The 16,410-nt window shown below is 39.6% G+C and overlaps 1 protein-coding gene across 2 annotated transcripts in view; it reads right to left on the bottom strand.

Moving 5' to 3' along the window:
- dennd1b (DENN/MADD domain containing 1B) overlaps window positions 1-16,410 on the bottom strand; it is a 239,983-nt gene that overhangs the window by 38,068 nt on the left and 185,505 nt on the right. For both annotated transcript variants that reach the window (XM_052012640.1, XM_052012641.1), the window contains one exon: window positions 3,716-3,817. In XM_052012640.1, the coding sequence (XP_051868600.1) occupies window positions 3,716-3,817 (102 nt within the window). The remainder of the gene's footprint in view (window positions 1-3,715; window positions 3,818-16,410) is intronic.

Genomic DNA, 16,410 nt, shown 5'->3' with positions numbered 1-16,410 from the left:
TCACACAATGGACCTCTTGGTAAAACATCAGAACTGATACAGCCCACTGCCATGGGAACCAGCACATACCCTACAGAAAATCCCCTTTTGGCAGCCTTGTGGCTCAAGGCATCGTCAAAACAAAAATAACAATTTCTAAAAGATTTCACCATATTTCAGGATAAAACTTTAAAAGTTTACTGTGTGGATCTCACAAATCAAGACTCTGACAATCCTTTGTTTGAGTTTGGCTTTCAAACCAAGAGAATTCAAGTTGTTGGGTTTCTTACAAAAAAATCTAGTTAATTCCTACAAATCCCTCAGAAAATAAACAAAAACAATATTGCTAAGTTATGGGATATTCAGATGAAATGTATGCTTTTGGTCTAATGTTGGATCTTTGAAGCTAACTTCAGTTAACAAAATCTGTCCGTCGTGTCGCCTTCCTCATCACTCCCCAGCATGAGGAACAAAGAGAGCATTGGTCCAACTGACTTAGTGGCAGGAAAACACAGTCGGTCAGGCATTGCTTTTAATTGTAATTTCTTGGGAGATAAACTTCAAAATCTCAAGACTTTGAACTTATTTTACAAGTATAACAGGGGCATGTTAAAATACATCGTCTTATAATGGTAATTCTAGTTCATAACATTTTCAGGTGATCAGATCTCATTAAATAATCTGTACAATTCCAAAAGATTTCAACCTATTTCATAATAAAGCTTTAAAAATTTACAGCACAGGACTTCCAAAAAAGCCTCCAGTCACCTCTTGTTTCAGTTTGAGGACAGTAATTACCACTTTAAAAGACTTAGGCTGGAAAGTAGCTGTTGTTCTTGAATGACAGGTATTAGCATAATTGATGGAAATAGATTCATAGATTTCATAAAGTAATACAGCACAGATACAGGCCCTTCGGCCCAACTCATTCACACTGACTTAAGTTTCCAACCTGAGCGAGTCCCATTTCTCTGTGTTTGGCCCAGATCCCTTGAAACCTTTCCTACTTATACAAATATCTTTTACACATTGTAATTGTACCTGCCTCAACCACTTCCTCTGGCAGCTCATTCCACATACCAACCACCCTCCGTGTGTAAAACTTGCAACTAAGGTCCCGTTTAAATCTTTTCCTTCTCACCTTAAATCTATGCCCTCCAGTTTTAGACTCCCCTACCGTGGGAGAAAGACTGTGACCATTCACCCTGTGGTGAAAGATATTTCTTTGACAGTAGAAGAAATTAAACAAAGACAGAGTAAAATCTCCCAAATCCCAAAGACTTGAATAGAAGCTAAATGTTTAATGGACTGCTAATACCGACTGTAGAAGTATTGCAGTCATTGGTAACCCGAAGCTGCCAGTACAGCCACTGATATGAAGCAAGCTAAATTCCTGCAAATCAAAACAACGGCAGAAGAAAATGGGTTACAAATGATAGAAACCAGGCAGATATTCTATAACTTTATTGGACAAAGTCCTATTTATTCTGAATGGGCTCTTTTCCAAGAAGAAAGGCCTTGGTTCATGGTCAGATCAGTAGTATTTTATTGGATTTCATGTTGAGCAGAATAAGATAAAGACAACTGAGCTACCACAGAGCAGAAATGTCTTTGAAATGCTGGCTGCTATCGCACCAAAAACTCAAGAAATTCTTCTGCCATAAGATAGCACTTGATTCATTGTCATTCTCCTCATACTACTGAACCACATCAGCTTGCAACAAGACGAAACAAATTATCGATGTCTAAACAGATGTTGTACAACAGCTTACTCAGAACCAATAATACATATTTCCCTGTCAAAAATGAGGAAAATACTCATTTGTTATTGCAGTTGATAATCAGTTAGCAAACGTGCAAGAACTCAGATCTGAAGAGCAACTTTTGAAAAGTGTTGAAAAACTGTTTGGCCAAATAATGATTCTGAAACTCCGAGTAAGAGTTGATTCAAGAACGTAAAAAGGGAGTGTTCATGAACAGAGTTGTGGATTTTGTGGAGGGCAATTTTTTTTTCTTAAAGTGGCTCAACAACACAGACAAATATCAGAGTTAGCAATTAGGTCCTCAGCATCAGCATGACCATTGCCTTGACCGTTGCCTTCTCTTCTCCCACCTGTCCTCCACACTTCCTCTCAAGTGCCAAAGCAGCACCATTGATGGATAGAAATGTGCATCAGGATATCCGGATAATAGAATGATTTGCTCCAACATTGATAATCTTTTAAAATTAATTTTTATGTAATCTTAGAGAAACTTAAAAGCTTCTAATTTTAAAAAAATATCAACACATGAGAATTAGACCAGCTAGAATATTCTGTTTGTTGAGGGGTCTCAGTTAAGTGGAGAGGTAAAGATTGCTCCCTTTGCTCCAGAGAACATTTGGAAGAGATTTGATACTGATGAACTATTTTTGACAGAGGAAATAGGAAGAAACTGCCTGAAGTGGCAAAAGGTACAATATGCAGAAGATTAAGATTCAGTGATTTGTATTGAACCAGGGTACATGAGGAACAACTGTAGTGAGTTGTGATTTTGGTGAAAGGGTGGTGGAAGCAGGTTCGATGATAACTTGCAAAAGTTTGGATAAGGAACAAAAATATAATAAGGACTGTGAAGAAAATGTGAGGAAGAGAGATTAATTAGATACTCTACCAAAGGTTCAGCCGAGAGACAATGGGTCAAATGGTTTCTTTGTGCTTTATTATTATGCAAGTAAAACTTACGTGGAGTGTTTTAGATCCTTTGAGAGAAAAAAGTATCGACAGACTGATATGACTAAAGGAGTTTTACTTGCCATTTGAATTGTAAATATTGTTATGCACTCCAGAAAGCTCAAGTTGAGAGTAATTCAGAGAAGGAGAATATGCAGAGGAACATGACTTGAGGAAACAATGACAATTCAAATGTAATATTTTTCAGAGATGGTTTGAAAGCTTACCAACCAATTGCGGTAGACAGGTGACGCTCCATCCACCCACCAAATGCTATGAGGTTTATGCCCCCTCACTCTCCTCAGTACTGACAGATGCCAGAGATGTAGCAGTGAGCCAAACTTCACATTCCACCCACAAGTGCTGCCAAGTCCCAGTGTCTCTCTGCATAGTGATGTGATCTCCACACACCCACCACTTCCCAAGACAGTGCTTATGCTCCACTTGAGCCTTGTCCAACCCAACTTCATCTCATTCTTCAAGAATTTCTCCCTTGAGCATTTATCTAACTTCTTCTTACAGACTAATTGCCTCAACTACTCTGTGCTCCAAATTTTAACCACACTCTGGGCAAAAAAATTTCTTTTGAAATCCCTATTGGATTTATTTGTGAATATCATACTTAAGACCCCTCCCTAGAAGTGGAAGCATCCTCCCCAAACCTTGGCAGTCACCTTTCATCATAATTTTGAAGATCCCTACAGGTCAACACTCAGCATTATCATTTCTGGGGAACAAAGCCCTACGTTGTTCTGTTCTTTCTTTACAGCTTTAGCATTTGAAGTACAAAAAAGTCTCTTTTTTTTTTGCACAGTTTCAGCATTTCTCTGGCCCACATTGAAGCATACCTGCATTGATCAAGATAAATGTATGGCACAGAATAAGGGTTTTCAGCCCCCTGTGTCAACATTGGCCAAACTCGGAACCATTTGAGTTGGTCCCAGTGCAGGATTTTCCTCTCCAAGTATATTTTCTTTCCCCAGCTTTTCCACATTGCAACAGACAAACCTTGGTTTTAACTTTACCTGCTTGAAGAGCTGAAGTTGCACAGCATTTTGAAGGAAGTGTTTGATAGTGCTGGATCGATGGGCCACATAACTCTCTTCACAAAATGTAATTGGCTCTCCCTGAAATTAAACATTTATAGGAATATTATTCAAATACACAATTTCCTTCTTAACAATTCACAGCATTTATATTTCTAATGCTGTTTTCTCCCCCCCAAAAGACTGACAATGAACTTGACCAATGTTAATAAAAGAACACATCAAGGTGCTGGATTATATATTCCATTTTGTCAAAGAAATGGTCAACAGAATAAAGGTGAAAGCTTGGAGGATTTTATTTAAACTTGTGTGAAACAGAAATTTTGCATTTCTGAAAAATATATACAAAATGATCGAAGCTAACTTCATTTCGAAAAAAATGAATTATAGTCAAGTTGGCAGAAAGCAAATTACTTACTGCTCTGCTCTAATTTCTATTAATTAAATAACGACCCATGCAATTACATGTAAGCAAGTGTGCTCTGTTCTTGAACTATCATATTAAATCTGCATTTGGATACTGAATCAGTTATTGAAATCAGTTAATTGTTTGAGCAAATGATCACAGCACCGACTGAAATACAAACATCTTGAAATTAGAAGGGAACAGAATTTATCCGCATAGCTGGAGCACGAACAGTTAAAAAAAATTCAACAGTCACTTCCCAGGTTCACACAATGTACCTCTTGGTGAAACATCAGAGAATTGATGCAGCCCACTGCCATGGGAACCAGCACTTACCCTATAGAAAATCCCCTTTGACAGCCTTGTGGCTCAATTACTGTATAGATCTTTTTTTAGCTTAACAGTTGGCATTTAAATTTGCTTGGCTCAAGCCATTTTTTGATACCTATTTCTCAGTCTCTGATTCAAATTGGACAAGACAGCTAAAGCCTTAAGAAAAAGATAGACCAGAGCACACCCGTGAAGCACTGAGGAAGGTAAAACAACCCTCACAGAAAAAGTGTGAACATTACAGGTTATTTTAACAGTCACAACTATGTTATTATCTACTCACTCGAAGGCTTAGCAACTACTGCACATACTAGCTCCTGCTAGCTTAAGTTCTGTATAACAAATTTGCTTGACAGACAGAAACTCATCAAGATCCAATGAACTGTTATATTGCTGCCTTCTTAAGTCAAATAAGAACATGCAAGCGCATATGAAGAAATGAGAAAGGCTTTGGGCAAAATATACAGGATGGATTTAAGGAATTAAACAAAAGCACACCAAGTGACGATGAACTGGAACTTTCTACATATAGGGTGAAAGCAAAGATAATCAATGGTTTCAAAAGGAGACTGCATAGAGTGGGGGAATGGAACGAAGTGTATTGGTCTGCAGACAGCTGGTATAAACTCGATAGGTTGAACAGCTCCCTTCTATACTATAATACCTCGATGACAACAACAACAACAACAACAGATTATTTAAATTTTTTATTGCAAACATTCAAAAGCAAATGTATGAGATGCTATGAAGGTTTAAATACATGAATGCAAACCTATCCACAAAAGTTTCCTGGAAGAAAACTAATTAACATTTAAATGGATTGTGTAGAACTACTTTCATATTCCAGATCTGTGCTCTTTTCAGAGTATACAATACAGAATTTTCTTCTGAAATGTAATGGGAGCAAGTTATATTTATAGTCAATCTATTAATATTGACAAACATTGTTAGATATATTCATGCTGATTAACAAACTGATGTGTTGACTGAAAAAGGTGTTGGGGAGTGGAGAAATTAAGGAATTTAATAACTTGGTTGTATGCTTTGGAAAAGGTAAAATTGCAAATTGATACTTTTTGTACACCAATGAAATACTTCATGTTTAATATGTTATAGAAATGGAGAAATAAACTAAAACAGGAAAGTTTTAATTTAGAGGCTGTAAAATGGTCTATAAATAATCTAGAGATGATCTAAATGATAAGGACACTCCCATGCATCAAATAACTTCGAACATGAAACAGCTATTTGGATAATATACATGCTTTTGAATCTCCTTGAAATGCAAATGCAAGTTGTGTGCAAGATAAAATGCACAAAAAATATTAGGGTTGTGAAAAATTCTTTGAATTTTAATGTTTATTCATACTACATTATAATAAATCATTACAAAAGCCCATATTTCTGTCAGGTAGTTGGAACATGATAATGTGATAGAAATTGCGACGACTCTCTGGAGTATGGTTTTCATTGCTGGCTGTACACAAAGGACAAATACTAGACACTGTAGAAGAAGCCAAAATTACAAATTTAATGCTAATAGCAATTCATAAAATCATAGGGGGAAAAAAAAATCAGCATTAACAATTTTCACACTATAGCTTGCGATCCATCAACAATCAACTATTATTGAGGCCAACGAGTGGCTTTTAAATAAAAACAAAGCAGTGACCTAGAAGGCTTGGATGGAAAAATATTATAAGATGACAAAATTGGGCTTGTTCTACCCCACATTATAACCGCTGAAAAATCTTAGGTAGGGTGAATTTAAAAGGTTCACTTTAGTAATTAAAATCAAATCAAGCCAGCAGATAACAACAATTTTTCAGGTGCCATATAGAAACAAGTGTTTTTTTTTAATTTTGAAATTTAAAAAAACTATAGATCTGTGACAAAGGCAGAAAATGCTTGAAACAATCAAGGGCTCACTCAAAGGCAGCATTTGTGGAAAGAGAGACTGTCAATGTTTCAGATCAAAGACACTTTGTCATAACTGGAAAAGAGAGAAAACAATTTACCAGTTTCCCAGGTCTGATTAAGTGTTTTTGATCTGAAATGTAAACTGTTTCTCTTTCCATAGATGCTGCCTGACGTGCTGAGTGGTTCCAGCATTTACTGCCACTTTTTATTCATTTTTCAGGATCTGAGCACTGCTGGGAAGACCAGGATTTATCACCCACCCCAAATTGATCCTGAAAGGTTGGTGGCAATCTGACTTTATGAATTGCTTTTTTTTTCCCCTGGTGAAGATCCTCCTAAAATGCCAGGATGTCCAGGATTTAAAAAAGCATTGATAAAGAGAAAACAATATATTTGCAAGTTGGGAGCAACAAACAATCTGCTGGAAGAACTCAGCATGTCGAGCAGCATCTGTGGGAGGAAAGGAATTGTCGACGTTTTGGGTCAAAACCCAGCATCAGGACTGAGAGTGGAGAGGCAAGATGGCCAGTATAAAGAGGAGAAGGGGAGTGGTGAGGAAGGGTTCCGGGGTGACTGGTGGACTGAGGAGGGGTGTAAGGTGACAGGGAGGTGGGGGAGGTGAGTGGGGGTGGAGTTGGAAGACAGTGGCAGGTGAATGATAGATGGAGGCTGACAAAGAGAGAGAGAGAGCAAAAAGGAGAAAAGAAACAGATGGAGAAAGGTGGGGGGAGGGGAGTGTGAAGATGGGAGGCAGCTGCTGGAGGGATATAAGCAGGAACAGAAAGTGCTACCTCAGGATGGCGTGTGACTTGGGGGAAGCACCTGCAAGGGCCGCCATTGTCCTTTTTGGCGGTAGAGGTTGGGGGTTTGGGTGGCACTGTCAGAGTAGCCTGGTTAAGTAGCTGCAGTACATTTTGGAGTTGGCACAATAGCCGAGGGAATTAATGTTTAGCGTGGATAGGGTGCCAAACAAATTGGAAACTTTGTCCTGGATATGGTCAAGTTTCTTCTCATCTGGACTTGGACCCGTTAGACGATTGAAAGGCTTAAAAGTGGAAGGAGGTGAATCACTTGCTAACATGCCCTGTTGCGACAGTACTTAAGTAGCTGGTCCTGTAGTTTCTAGTCAGCAATCGGCCAGAGCTGCCAAAGTTGGTGATGGTAATGCCACTAAATTTCTAATGGAGTTGGTAAGACTCACTCTTGTTGGAGATGGTCAATACATGGCACTTCTGTGGTGCAAATGTTAATTGCCACTTATCAGTCTGTGCCTGAAAGTTGTCTAGGTCTTGCTGCTTACAGACACTGACTACTCCATCTGTTGAGGAGTTGAGAATGGAAATGACCATTATGCAATCATCAGCCATTTATTACTGAGGTAAGGTCATTGGTTAAACAGCTGAAGATGGTTGGGCCTAGGGGACTGCCTGAGGAACTCCTGCAGAGATGCCCTGGGCCCATGATGATTGAATTCCAACAACCATCTTCAGTTATGGGAGGCATGCCTTCAACCATTGGAATGTATTCTCTGACGCCCACTGACTTCAGTTTTTCTGGTGCTCTTTGATGCCGCTCTCAGTCAAACGCTGTCTGTGTTAAGAGCACATGTTAACAGCCATGTTTGGACAAAGGCTGTGAAGAGTCTGGAGCCCAAGTGATCCTGGGAAAAGCCTACACTGTGTACTAGTGAGAGGGTTATTTGTGACTAAGTATCACTTGACAGCACCATTGGCAACACCTTCCAAGACTTTGCTGATGATCGAAAGTCCACTGATTGGGTAGGAATTTGCTAGACTGGACTTGTCCTGCTTTTTTTGCGAATAGGGTACAACTGAACAATGAACGATATTGTCAGGTTTCTGTCAGTGCTGTAATTGTACTGGAATTGCTCGGCTAGAGATATTCCTGACTGCAAATCGATGCGCTGCTGAGCAACAACAAAAGTATTAATAAATCTGTCACAATCCATGTACTTTTATTTCTGCTGCTTCCAAACACAATCATAAGTTTGCCTTTATGCACTTGTGTAACAATTTCAGGATATTTGGTGTTCATCCCTCCAACACAAAAAGGGTTAAAGTTAAACATCCTTCATTTGTGTATAAATCTTACTTTGTCTGACAAAAATAATTTACTCTATAAATTAGTTGCGAAATTACAGCAGGAGCTTGGAATGCAGTTAACAGAGAGAACCCCTCCTGTTATCTTATAGGGGAGTGAGCAGTAGTATTTCCATTTTTGATGCTGAAATAGCATTATCAAAGATTGACCTAGTGCTGGCAAAGACAAGGCCGTGTTAATCATAAAACATGGGCTTTATTTCACTGAAAGCTGACAAGTGAAGCCATTTATCAGCCTACCCAGAGCCAAGTTTCTGAATGGGAGCGCAACCTCCAAATGTAAGGTTGGGCTTCAAAGACACAAAGAATGGAGAAAGAATACAATGTGCTTTCTTTAAAATAAAATTATATACAGTACTTCATTTCAACATTTAAACTGTGCAGGTAAATAAATGGGAGCCAAGAAATTTGGCAGGAAGATTCAAGCATATTGCAACCACGAGCATTTATCCAGCACCTTGAACTTAGAGAAGCATCCAAAGGAGCTTCTCGGCAGTGTTTTCAAACAAAGCTGTTTCAAGACCGTGCCTGAGGTACATAGTATAAGCAGGAGATCAGAAAAGCACAGGATCAACAATGCTCTGTGTAACATACCACCAAGGGATACAGATTCCCAAAGGATCCAGCTGGTACAGCGTCAACAGCAGTGCAGTAAATTGCGGGCAGCACAGTGATGCAGCAGTTAGTGCTGCTGTCGCATAGCCCCAGTGACTCAAGTTCAATCCTGACCGCTGTCTGTCTGGAGTTTGCATGTTGTCCCTGTGACTGCGCAGGTTTTCCCTGGGTGCTCTGGTTTCATCCCACATCCCAATGACGTGCTTATTGATGGGTTAATTGGCTAGTATAAATTACTCCTCATGTAAGTGGGTGGTAAGAGGGGAATTGATTAGTATTTGAGAGAGAGAGAGAGAGAGAGAGAGAGAGAGAGAGAGAGATAACTGATTACAAGGAAATAGTGGGAGGAGGAAATGGGACTAATGGGAATGCTCTAAGAGGTGGCATACACTCGATGGGCTGAACGAACTCTAATGTCATAAGAAAGGATGGTTGGGCCTATTGTGGCTGTGCAATTTAATATTATTCCAGTATACAGTTATTTCAATGAGATGACTCGATCCAATTAAGCAGCTTTCTCACTTTACATTATAATTTATTTCAATGATGCAATGTGTACTAAATCACTTCTTCAAATTGAAATGGTGCACTTCAAAAATAACAATATGAAATCAAAACAATCCTCAGCAAAACAAGCTTATTGCAATAAAATAGCCTGAAGCAACAAGGGCTTGAAAGGACTAAAGTTTTTTTTAAAAAGTATATTTTTTCTCATCAATATGAAATTCAGTTATATCAAAGCTATCTGCAAGTCTGACCCTCAAAATGGAAACATTCACATTTGAAGTGTGTCAGTGTTATGAACACAGACAATACCCCTTTAATCTTTGAGAGGATGAAAACTTTACATGTTGTAACATTCTGATACAAATGGATACATTTTTTGGCTGTGTTTCAGAGTTCTGGCAGTTAATAGCACTGGGAATTACTGCTGCCAAGACCTATTACACATGACTTCTTCCCCATTGAGGAATACCAAAATGTTGTCAGTAAAAACTCTGAACTGTAGATCAGATTATTCAAAGAAAAATTATTAAAAGCAAACCACAATAAGTATTTTTCTCCCGTTCTAGAGTTGGATCAACAGAGCTTCGAATTGAAATCCAGTTTCCATTTAAAGCAGAGACCCAACACAACCAGAATAAATCAAAGGATCATTTCTTTTTTAATAATATTTTTTAATACTAAAAACGCCAGGGAAAAAGAAGTCAGATGGCACACTGGATTTAGTGCAAACCATCTTTTTAACTTTGAGATGTGTGTCTATATCTAGCCTGAAATCATTTTTTTTTAAAAAAAACACATATTCTGCCCAGATTGAGACTAGGTAGCTTTAATCACCTCCTGGAAAGTGTGGCTACGAAGCACTAAATTAGCTGCAATTCAACACCAAACAGACAACTCATGTGGAGCTCCCAAAAATGGTTGCTGCTTTGACAAAGGTACAAGGTTTAAGTATGATCTTAAAAGAGCAGCAAGGGATGGAAAGGCAGAGGGGATTCAGCAGGAAATGCCAGAGGATGGGTCCAAGGTGCTTAAAGATGGAGCCAACAGTTACGGGGGTGAAAGAAGGGTGAACGCGCAAGAGGCTAAGAGAAATCGCAGCTTGGGAGACAGGCTTGGCTACAAAACAAAAGGGAATGGCAAGACAATAATTAATGAAGACATTAAGGGATCAAGAAGCACTGTCAGTCATACATGGTGCAGAATGATGGGGAGGCATATGTAAGAATGTATCAGGCGGAGAGTAGGCTAGCAAAGAAAACACTGTCTGGTAGTCAAAGCACATGTATTTAGGTATTCATTTTTTTTTGAGATGCAGGTGTCTAGAAAAGCTAACTTTTATTGCCCCTCCCTAACTGCCCTCAGCAGGTGGTGGTGAGCCACCTCCTGAACTGTTGCAGCCCACGGGGGCTCCAGCAGCAGAAAGCTTTAAGTAGTGGACTTATTCTAGAGACAACGGTAACAATCACCTGTCACGCAGAGGACACGTGTGTGAACAGGACACTTGTGGTCTTTGCCCGCCGGGTTCGGCCAAACAGCAGAAGGGGTTGGAGAGAGCATCAGTGCAGGGAGTCCAGTTTATTTGACGGAACTGAAAGAAATGAATTCAGTCTTCTGACTGTTTAACTGGTGAATGTCTCATCAAAGAAATGGATGCGGTCAAGCAGCATAAAGGCAACAGAAAAGTCGGAAAGATAGGCGGAGTTCGAAGCAGTCAATGCAAATCCATTAACATAATATTTTCCAAAGGGCAGGATCTAAATGCGCAAGGGTGAGAAGGAAAACTTTAGTTGAATGTGCCCTGTGATTGGATAGGCAGGAGTGAATATGAGCATGGCACAAGGTTAAGGATAAATAATGCAGCCCAAGAATAAAACCACCACCAAGCTCTGTGCTTCTGTACGAAAGGCCAGAAGGGTTTTCTCAAAGAAGGTAGCTCCAGATCAGACCCCTGGATAATCCAATGCAAAGCTCTTCAACAAAGCCAATGAGGATGCTCCAAAATGCAAAGGTGTCCCATTTTGTTTTGCTTAAGCTAAAAAAATTGGATTATTTTTCATTTGCACAAACAAAAGTGGGCCAGATCTTGCAGAGGGCCTACCTTGGTGCCCCAGAACCCCTGAATTCTGTGCTGTGGCCTGAGAGGTGGCGAGGCCTCCAAAGGTGCACTGAAGCCCTGCCTACAAAACATCCCTCAAAGCATTGACAGCTGGCAAAGCCCCAAAACTGTGAGTGCTTCGAAATATCTGTCACATATAAAAATGATTAAAAATAGAGTAACTTTTCAAAACAATGAGTGAAAATACTTAAGAATGGTACACAAAAATAATTAAGAGCGAATTGCTTTCCCCTTGGTTGCTTTCTCTGTGGACCATAATAAACAAAAACAAGAACAGATCATTTGGTCCCGACTGCCTGCTGTGTTTTTCCATAAGATAACAGCAGACCTCTACCCACAGTGCCACTTTCAGCACTAACCCCATATCCCCCGATTCTCTTATTATCTAAAAATCTATTGACTGGTAGATTCCTCACTGAAATCTATGGGGAAGGGTTCATGCATCAGGTCTAACTTGCCACAGGACTTGGGAACTGATCCTTCTATGTAAGTGCTGTGCAATCTAGGTAAGACTGAGCTCCAGAGTGTCTAGATTGACACTACGCACAATGTTGCAACCATAAGTACAGGACCTCTGCATTTGATTTCACGTGCACGGAAATCCTGGACTCTTTGGAATTTACCAGCAAAATCCAGGCTTCTGCTTTCCACCATGATTAGTACCTCATTAAATATGAAAGATTATCAACACTCACTTTATAGGTTCCTGGAGATTACTGTTTTCCATCTGAGCACTTCCAGCCCCAGATGATAGCAATCACCGCCAGCTCCGTGCTCCCACGAGTAGATCTGTTGGGTTTTCTCAGAACAGGTGGCTCCAGATGAGCCCTCAATCTGATCCAAAGTACAGTTCTTTAATGAGACCAATGAGAATGCTCCAGGATGCAAAGGTGTCTCAAAATGCAACTGGAGATCCAGGAATTAAGAGTTGTTGACCTCTGTAGTTAAAACTGACTCTGCAGCTCATTAAATTGAGAAGGTCTTCCCTTCAGAATATTTTTTTTGTCTGCAGGTGAGAACCGTGCATTTGAATCTAAATTATGTGGCAGGTTAAAATAAAGAGTATTTACTTACCTTGATCTACACACATTTTATAATGCAGATGTAAACCACAAATCTACTCAGCACTTGCACTTTGCAGCAACACAAGAGCATTTCATGATGCTGCGTGGACAGCTCTGGAAGATTTGGGGTGGCACAGTGGCGCAGTTGGCAGAGCCGCTGCCTCACAGTGCCAGAGACGCGGGTTCAATCCTGACCTCTGGTGCTGCCTATGTGGAGTCTGCATATTCTCCCTGCGACCGCGTGGGTCCCCTCCGGGTGCTGCGGTTTCTTCCCACATCCCAAAGATGTGCAGTTTGGTGGGTAAATTAGCTGCTGTAAATTGCCCTGTGTGTGCAGGTGGGTAGTAGAATCTGGGATGAATTGATATAAGAATGTGGGGAGAATAAAAAACAGGATTAGTGCAAGATTGGTGTAAATGGGTGGTTGGTGGCTGGCATGGACTCGGAGGGCTGAAGGACCAATTTCCATGTTGCATCTCTCTACGATTCCGGAGTAACATTGTCTCTCTCTATGACTCTATCTGGAGGACAGACTGGTACAGCCACAGGCTGTGATGATGGGGCTGCATTAATACTTGTGTAGCAAGCTGTCCATCTGATGCTGGAACTTGGAGGCAACTGCTTGGATTACAGGATTGCTCAGGGGTATATTCTTCACAGGGCAGTCGGGGGGACAAGCGAATGTGAGGGGAAATATGGGGAGAGAGGGCACTGGGGACTGCAGCAGCTGAGATTGTTTTCATGAAGCATGAAGTCACTCAGGAGTCTCAACCACTTAAGCAAATGGTACTGTTAAAATGGTCATGGGGCAGTGGGTGTTTAATTGGCTATTTTCACTGACTGATGGAGTTAAAACTTTCTGATGATCAGTCATTATAATCACAGACCAGGTAACAAAACTAACAGACCCGAAAGATGTATCGTGTCTGTCACAGAAAAAAGTACTTCAGTAAAAAGAGTCAGTAAGTTATTGTAAACCAAGGGCTGATATCAGATTGTACTGAAATAGAAATCATCTACACTCCATTAATGTTCCAATAAAGGCTAACAAACCCAAAACATTTCCATGGATACGGCCTGAATTACTGAGTTTTTCGAGCACTTTGTGTTTTTGTTTTCTTGCATGAGCATTTTTTTTTGTTTTCATATCCTAACAATTTCATTTTTGTCCAGTGAGACACACAGGTCAGAATGGTTCCAAATTAAATCCTGAGCAGCAATGATAGAACTGACCTCAATAACCCTGGCCTGGATAGGAACAGGAGTCCTCCAGGAACTGCAGATACAAGGTAAAATCTGGAGAAGGTTGCACAGGGACCAAGGGAAATATAATGTTCAACACACAAAGACTAAACATAATGGAATCCAGGCACCAAAGTCTAAAGAGAAAGATCAGAAAAATGTGTATGGTGAAGAGATGCATTCAAACTTGTCATTCCAATTCATGAACCCATTTCTTTATCTTCATGGCAGCTGTCATAGAAAAAGAACGTTTTTATACAATTAATTCCATGCAATTTAGGATTTGGGGAGGTAAGGGTAGCTCCATGATCCACTGGCACTAAGTGTTACATCATGTGTGCTCTCTCTTTAAGTCATCTGATAGAATGGAAGAAGCCAATATAATGCAACAATTCTCTTCTTCCATAAGGAACTACACGACTATCTTGGCATTCCTGCTGGAGGCATTCTTTCGGATCATCAGATCACCAACACTGTGCCTTACTTAAGAACCCAAGATGGGAATGGGTCACTTTACTTCCTTATAATTGGTTCAGGGTACATTAGTTAATACAGCAGCATCTTGTTTTCTCATGCAGTGAAATCTTGTTGCTCCCCATTATTAAAAAGCAACAAAATACTGGCTCATTTTTCCCAAATGGAAAATTGGCACAGATGAGGAGATATTTCACAAACAACTTAGACAAAACCAGCTATTGCATATGAAAAATTGTATTGGTGTATCCTGCAGAGACATGATGAATGACAAGTATTTCATGAACCATGTCTGAGCAGCAATGGGTAAGTGAATAAAATACACATGTAGTCTGTAAGACAATGCTGTCCAGTCCACGAAGCCCCAGTGACACTTGTACTGGCATTTTTTTTTAAATGTGAGGAATGTATGGACAATTACTAAATTCCAATATAAACTTGGATGACCTCCTGTGGCATTGCTCATGGGGAGTTGAAGAATAACAGTGTCCTGACTCTGCTGGCAACCAATGTGTGGAAATTCAGTGAAAAATGGAAAGACTAAATGGAAAGACTAAAGGATAATTGTATTCAAGATATCTTAATAAAGATATCTTGAATGCAATGCACAACTCTGGTGTAAAGCTACAGAAGCATTTAATGTAAAGGTCATCCAACTAGTATCTGGTGTGTCCATTGTCTGGGACCATGTATTGGTTTGACTTTTGGAATGGGTGAATGAGGTGAGGGTTTGCTCCATCCACACTATGCATCAATCTGGTGTTTCAGTCCTTCTGGGAATAGTGCATAAAAAACTTGTCATGTTCCACATGCACCTGACACATTGATGTCAGGATAGAGAGTTTCTGGTATTGCTGATAAAGGTTTGTAAATTGGAAGGAACCTGTAAGATTTTGTGAAATCATACAAGGTGGGCCCAGTCAACTATTATTCTTTCTATTTTTAATCTTGATATATTGAAGAACTGCACATTAAGCACATTCACTAATTTAGATTCATGAATGTACTGGTTCTGCATATGTCATATTTCATCAGAATTTGGCTGCTGTAATACAATAAATTTGCTCGAACGATATATGATGCAGCTGAGTGAAGTTAAAAACATTACATATCTTACAGATCCTGAAAGATAGAGGGCTTGCAAACTGTGATTCTATTCACTATATTTCAAAATCAATACAAGATACAGGCAGATTCGTCCATACTGTCCAAAATTACTTACTCCCAGTTGTTTACATAAAAAAATAAAACCTTCCTTTTTACCAGTTATTTTCATGGTTATTAACTTGTTACTCCAATTATTGCCATTTCACGGAAGGAGGTTATAAACCAACCACTGAGCAGCATTTCACACATGCATGCATACAATTTGTCAACAGCAACTGGGCATTCTCAACACCCAGTCAGAGAAAATTCCCACTTCTAGGCAGGCTGCAAACAGGATACGTCAATGTGGGGAATTTCAATATGGCAGTTCTAAAGATATAAAACCAATTTTAAGGGAAATTTAACACTTTTAATTAAATTGAAGTGACTATTCCTGTTATGGGAACAACTCTCACACATGCCTGCTCTGCTGGCTCAAGGAAACAGCATTCAATAGATAATCTATATTATTCCTTCATCCACCAATTTTCAACTCGGCGCACCGGTTTAGTCTTTCCATACATTGGTTGTCAGCAGAGTCAGGAGAGGCTGCAAGTCCTTTAGGTATCTGATCAATGATCTCATCTAGATTTGATTACCAATATTTCTGACATTTGGACAAAATATATTCTTGGAAATCATTTTGGAGAATGACATGAATCATTCATATTTGTCAATTTTGTTAGTTAAAATCAATTAGGAAACATATTATTTGATGTGAATACATCTCTGAG

Source organism: Pristis pectinata, chromosome 3 (genome assembly GCF_009764475.1).
Source record: "Pristis pectinata isolate sPriPec2 chromosome 3, sPriPec2.1.pri, whole genome shotgun sequence".
Classification (NCBI taxonomy): domain Eukaryota; kingdom Metazoa; phylum Chordata; class Chondrichthyes; order Rhinopristiformes; family Pristidae; genus Pristis; species Pristis pectinata.
Note: the sequence above shows the minus strand (reverse complement) of the source record. Positions and strands in the feature narration are given on the sequence as shown.